The sequence below is a fragment of the Fulmarus glacialis genome, unplaced genomic scaffold, assembly GCF_000690835.1.
Source record: "Fulmarus glacialis isolate BGI_N327 unplaced genomic scaffold, ASM69083v1 scaffold15934, whole genome shotgun sequence".
Lineage (NCBI taxonomy): Eukaryota > Metazoa > Chordata > Aves > Procellariiformes > Procellariidae > Fulmarus > Fulmarus glacialis.
The window spans coordinates 1-6,088 of NW_009208850.1; the positions used below are offsets into that span (position 1 = coordinate 1).

Here is a 6,088-nt window from a genome sequence, read left to right on the forward strand (position 1 = left end):
CGATAACCAGGTAGGGCCCGGCCGGCGAGCCCCCGGGTATTTCTTTAGAAATAACCCCCTCTTTGGTGGGCTGGGGAGAGGTGCACGCTGCATCCTGCCCCCGAGAGCTGTCATGGCCCTCTCTGTGTTTCCAGGTGCTCCACTGGGCTCAGAGCAACGCAGATTTCGTTATTCCCCTCTACTGCTTTGACCCGCGGCACTACCTGGGCACCCGCTGCTACGGCTTCCCGAAGACAGGGCCCCATCGGCTCAAGTTTTTGCTGGAAAGCGTGAAGGATCTAAGAGAAACACTCAAGAAAAAAGGAAGGTAGTTGAGAAAGCACCGTGCAAATAACGTATCTATTTTTATTTTCTTTCTCTTTTTCAACACATATTTGTGCTGTGAGTCAAATCATGTCAGATACTCTGGGCTCTGATGATGGCTCATTTCAGAGAGCCACAGCCCTTCTGTTAGATACAATAAGGTCCCATACATAGCCCCTGTTCAGATGACCTCCTGTGGCACCTGCAAGGGAGTGAAGAGTCGTCCAGGCTGCGTGCCATTCGAGGTTTTGCTTTCTTGAACTCAGATGCCACAGATGGGCGTCAGCCTTGTGCGCTTTGCCAAGAGTCCTGATGACTGGAGACATGAACAGCAGTCTTCCGAGATGTGGCATGCATCCTTCCTTGTCCCTAGCGAGTTTTCCCTAGGAGTTGGCTTGAGACAGACCATTGTGGATCCTGGCTTGTGCAACTAGAGAGTTAAGTTTGCTCATGCCCTGTCCCACTAAACCCAATCTCTTTGGTAGGCCACACTGTAGGAAGGGGGTCTTCAGGGATTCCTCCTTCATTATGTCTTTAGAAACCATAACTGGGGTAGACCAGGGCCTGAAGGTCTACATGCTGAAGAATCCCATTACCAGATAACATCTGGCTTTGCTTAGCAGAAGATGTGTCAGCCAGCCTTTCTTCTCCCAGAGCAGCATAACAGTGGTAATAGAAGCAAGAGGCATGGCTCTGGGTTTGCAGTGCAGCGTGGACCATGCAGATGGTGAATGTTTTAGAAGACTGAAAGAACTGATCAGTGGGTATCTGCACCCACACACTGCATTGAACAGATTCAGAGCTGCTTGAATGCTGCTGTGCTGTTGTCAGTGGCTGATAAGAGATTGGTGTTCTGCAGTGAGAGATGTGTGGTTGTGAAGGGCCACGCTAAGACCTAAGCTCCATTTCCACAACCATGAAGTATCGTCTTAATGCAGTGGTAGACAGAAATCTCCTCCACATCCAATCTGTGATGTTCCCTGTGGACAGCTTGGTCTTTGCTTTTCTGTGGGATGTAAGGGGAACATCTCTCTCAGCAGCACCCCTTGCTCCTGCCTTGTTCTGACCCAGCCCGTCTTTGAAGAAACTTTTCAGTTACACTTTAAATTATTCTGGCAAAAACACTGCATTACCCCTTCAAGAAATTCTTCTCCAGCACAGGCCTCTGTTAGATGACACAGTCGTGTGTGTGTGAGAGAGAGAGAGACAGGGAAAGGGACAGAGTCACGTATGAGGCTCCTCACAGAACTCTGCACCCACCACTGACCAACTTTCTCACCACAGCTTCTCTTTTGGTCTGGTGCCCTGGGTACACAGCTGGGCAGTTGGTGAGGTTGCAAGGTGGGAGGGAAGTTTTGTTGACTCTGTGACGAATACAGAGCATTCAGAGGAAAGAATTCCTCTGAATACTCCCACATGAAAGTGGAGAGGGTCTGCCCACAGGCCACCACTACCTGTGAAGGGGATTGAAAGAGTAATCTCAGGCTCAGTGTGTGAGGATGAACAGATCTGACAGATTTACTTTTAGGTAACAGCCTGACTTTCTGCCTAGTCATCCTTTCTAAGGCATCCGGGGTGGTAGAAATGTGTTTGACACAAACTCAGCCTCAGAGGCTTACAAACTGTGTTCACTGGGTCCTAAAAAATGTAGGCAGGTCAAATCCTGTCTGTCTGCCTCCACATGCTGTCCGTGCTCCGTAGAGAACTAGTACATGGGTGCCTGGGCCAGAACTAGGGCCTCCTGTACACATAAATAACAATAACATCAAACCTAAGTCAGGCCAATATTTTGTGTTTGCAGTACCCTGGTTGTGAGGAAGGGGAAGCCAGAAGATGTGGTCTGTGATCTGATTACTCAGTTGGGCTCTGTCAGTGCTGTGGCTTTCCATGAAGAGGTAAGGGAAATATTTGAGTGACATTGTTAAAAGATAAAACTATGTTGTGGAAGTTTCTTCCACAACCAAATGGTGATGCAGATCCTGTATGTTCAGAGCCTTTCTTGTCTGTGGTATTGTTAACCTTGGGGAAACTGGCTAGCTCCTGGGATGGGGATGGTGTAGGTGTTTGGGTGGGAGTCCTTGCTGGATGGCAGCAGTTATTTGTGATTGATCACTTGCAAGTGCTGTGTCTTGAGGAAGAGGAGTTTCCGGCAACTGGCATTTTAGGTCATCTGAGTCCATTTCCATTTCTCCTTCTGTTTGCATCAAGCTGCCTTTTCCTGGCGCCTTCCTTGCACAGGGAGCTAGCTGCCAAGGGGCATGTTGTATTGAGTGTAGAAAAGGCTCACGGTGTGTTGACAGCACCCATATTTAGACAGCTGCCCACCACTGTGTTGAAGAACAAAACACGAGTCTGGTCCTGGACTGCCGATGGGGTTGGCATGTCACTGACCTGTCTTCACTGAGCTAACTAAGGTTTGATCCAGAGCCTGCTGATTTCAGTGGAGGACTCTGGATCCAAACCACTGGGCCTGGAGGCTTTGTGTACACACACACACATACCTATATATGTACATAGATGGACTCAGTATTAGCAGAGTCTGGGCCTCAGAGCTGTCTAACGCAGGAATCACTCTGTGACCTGCACTGCAGGTATTCCTGCTGTGACAACCTACACATCCCATAGTGCCTTACTCCATGCAGCACTAAGAACAACCACAGAGGATCAAACAAAAGGCTTCAAGTAACTCCATAGCCTTTTTCCTGACAGTGACCAATAACAGATGCCCAGAGAAGACCAGGAGCAGGACAGATCTGTAAAGATACTTCCCCTGCATGCTTTCCCAGTCTCCCAAGAATCTGTGGCTCAAGTACTTCTTGAAACAGGAATGCTATCCTGATATTCAATAACCTTCAGTAGATTTCTTTTACATATATTTGTCCAGTCACCTTTCCAGTCCATGCAGACTTAAAAGATCTGCAAAGTCCTACATCAAGGAGTTCCTTATTCTGGCATTGGCACTACTAATAGAGAGTGAAAACACTTGTTGGGTTTAGCAGAGGGAAATACTCAGAGATTGTCTGTGTGCAACTCTCTCTAATGGGATGAAGCTAAATGTGGAGATGAGGGAAGAGGGCAAGATCAGAAACCAGGGTCTGTGTGCATGTGGGAGCTGAGGCCGTGCAGCCATGGCCCCGCTGCATTTCATTCTCCCTAGGCCACGCAGGAGGAGCTGGATGTGGAGAAGGGGCTGTGCCAGGTGTGCAGTCAGCATGGGGTGAAGATTCAGACATTCTGGGCATCCACGCTGTATCATCGGGACGACCTTCCCTTCAGGCCTATTGCCAGGTGGGCTGCTCCGTGGTATCACTTACTCCTCCACTGTCCCATTTGTTTCTCACTCCAGCGAACTGCTCAGGAGGGATCTTAGTCATCCGGTCCCGCAGGGAAGGGACCCATTAGTCCATCTGCATTTATGGAACAGTGCTGTTGTGCTCATACACGTCAAGGCGAAGGGGCACATTCATCCCTCTGTACTAGTAGTATTTACGCTCTGATATGCGTAAAGCCGAGGGGTTTGTTTGAGCATTTCTTGAGGAACTGATTTCTCTTTGCCCTTCTACCAGTACAGTTTGGATACTCAGTCTGCAGTGCCGAGTCCTTGTGACTTTGGACTGGATTGCTCCGTTACTCCATCTGGCTAAATGCAGCTGCCTACGATAGTAGCCCTTTGCCTGTGGACTCTTCATGGCTCCCTCAACAGTCACTTGAGGTGTAGTTGATGGAGTTGAGTGATTTATGGTATCCTATAGAAAATGTATAAAATGGGGCAGAAGAGTCAGGCCATAAAAATGCCTGTTTCTCTCCGTTGACTGAAAAGGCAGTGGGACGTTGCAAATTTTTACATTGAGGTCAGCCTTGTGGGTAATCAGAAGCTAGGTGAGATAAATCTGACCGTCATGGATTGCCCCATCAGGACACACCTTAAGTTGAAAAGGCACCGTTTGCATCAGAAGCAGAAAGAAACTGGGTGAAGGACTGAACCTCCTATTGCTGCTAGCCCCAGGGGCACCTGCCTTTTTTTTGCCAGGTGATGTACAAACATGCATCACAAACATGAACTCGACCCTCAGGAGAGCACAGCCTAAAAAGCTAACTCGCCATCTGTGGAAGCCATGTGGTGCTGTGTGGTGCCAGGTGATGTACAAACATGCATCACAGATATGAACTCGACCCTCAGGAGAGCGCAGCCTAAAAAGCTAACTCTCCATCTGTGGAAGCCATGTGGTGCTGTGTGGAGGGGCCAGGGTAGCCATCCTATGGAGATCTGACTGTGCTGTAATCTGTGCAGGTTGCCTGATGTCTACACCCATTTCCGAAAAGCGGTGGAATCGGAGGTGAAGGTCCGGCCAACCCTGTGTGTGGCAGATCAGCTAAAGCCTCTGGCTCCAGGGGTGGAAGAAGGGCGTATCCCTACAATGGAGGATTTGGGACAGAAAGGTAAGAAAACTTAATTTGGCATTTGCTCCCATGAAATCCTACTTAGAGATGTTTCTTACTGAGAATGAAAACATGGAGGCCACCCAAAGGCAGTGGTTGCCCTTCAAACTGTAACTAACCCTCTGTTCACTCATATAGCAAATGAAGGTAAATTCCCTGCATGGAGGAGCTGCCCTGCAGCTGGGTAGAAAACACCGTCTTAGTCAGTAATTTTTAATATGTTTGATGTGGCCCTTGTTTTAAAGGAAGACCATGCACGATCTTTTATGTCCCCAAAGCAGACATCCCTACTGCTGAACATCCCTACATTTTAAGCTCTCTACCTTTGAGATACTTTCCAAGGGGGTAACAAGGTGATGGTATTTTCTGTGGCAGATCCTGTGACTGATCCACGAACAGCCTTCCCCTGCAGTGGAGGAGAGACCCAAGCTTTAATGAGACTGCAGTATTATTTTTGGGACACGGTAACTCTTACATTTCCTTGTCTGCATCCTCCCCCTTGTATGTATGGCTGTGCAAGTGGGTGAGGCTGCAATTTCACTTCCTAATAATATTTCCTTAGCTCCTGTATAACAGTTTACAAAGGAGGGAATGAGCATTATTTCAGTTTTTTAGAGAGACAAACTAAATGAAAAAGAAGTCATCCAGGAACTGGGAATGTAAGCCAAACCTAGTTTAGTGGCCATCCCTCTTAAGTCTTTTTTTTTCCATCAACTTTTGGGAATTGGAACAATTTTTTAGCTCCTTTACCTTGATTTGCCCTTTCTACTCTCCTGTCCCACATCATCAGCAATATAGTTCCTCCATTTTGGAGGAGTGAAAAGTGGCCTGAAAGGCTGCAGTGGCGATTGGGGTGAGGAACAACGGACCCAAGCTTCTGCCCGCAGTTAAAAATAGTAGGAGGTTCCTAATAGTCTGGTTTTAAAACTTGCAGCTAATAATTACAGCTGCTTTTTGCTCCCTCACTTTGGTGGAGTGAAGCTGCTGCTGACTGCATTTCATCTGTGCATCCTGACCATTTTTTAACCTTTTCCTGGTCTAGTTTGAGAAACTGCCTTAAATTTGCCTTGTGTGAATTTAGACGAACACATGTGTGCTGATTTCCAACAGCATCAGACCCTACGCAGCTTTGTGGATAACGGGGGTAGCATCTCTCCATCTGAGAATGGGTTAAGTAGTGTGCTGTGTCCAGTGCGCTCATTGGGACAGCCCCCAGGGGATTCTTTCAGCCACAGAAGTTCCTGCATTCCCTTGCTGTTGGGGAGCATTGTTGTGGTTTAACCCCAGCCGGCAGCTTAGCCCCGCACAGCCGCTCGCTCACTCCCTGCCCGTGGGCTGGGGGGGA

General features: G+C 48.2%; 1 protein-coding gene across 1 annotated transcript in view; it reads left to right on the plus strand.

The window, feature by feature from the left end:
- Positions 1 to 134: 134 nt before the first annotated feature.
- The window catches only part of LOC104075974 (cryptochrome DASH-like), a gene marked incomplete at its 5' end in the record, with an annotated part of 21,358 nt that continues 15,404 nt past the window's right edge, over positions 135 to 6,088 (plus strand). Inside the window, 5 exons of the mRNA XM_009576658.1 lie at positions 135 to 307; positions 2,105 to 2,198; positions 3,461 to 3,591; positions 4,595 to 4,743; positions 5,119 to 5,207. Coding sequence (XP_009574953.1) covers positions 135 to 307; positions 2,105 to 2,198; positions 3,461 to 3,591; positions 4,595 to 4,743; positions 5,119 to 5,207 — 636 coding nt within the window. The remainder of the gene's footprint in view (positions 308 to 2,104; positions 2,199 to 3,460; positions 3,592 to 4,594; positions 4,744 to 5,118; positions 5,208 to 6,088) is intronic.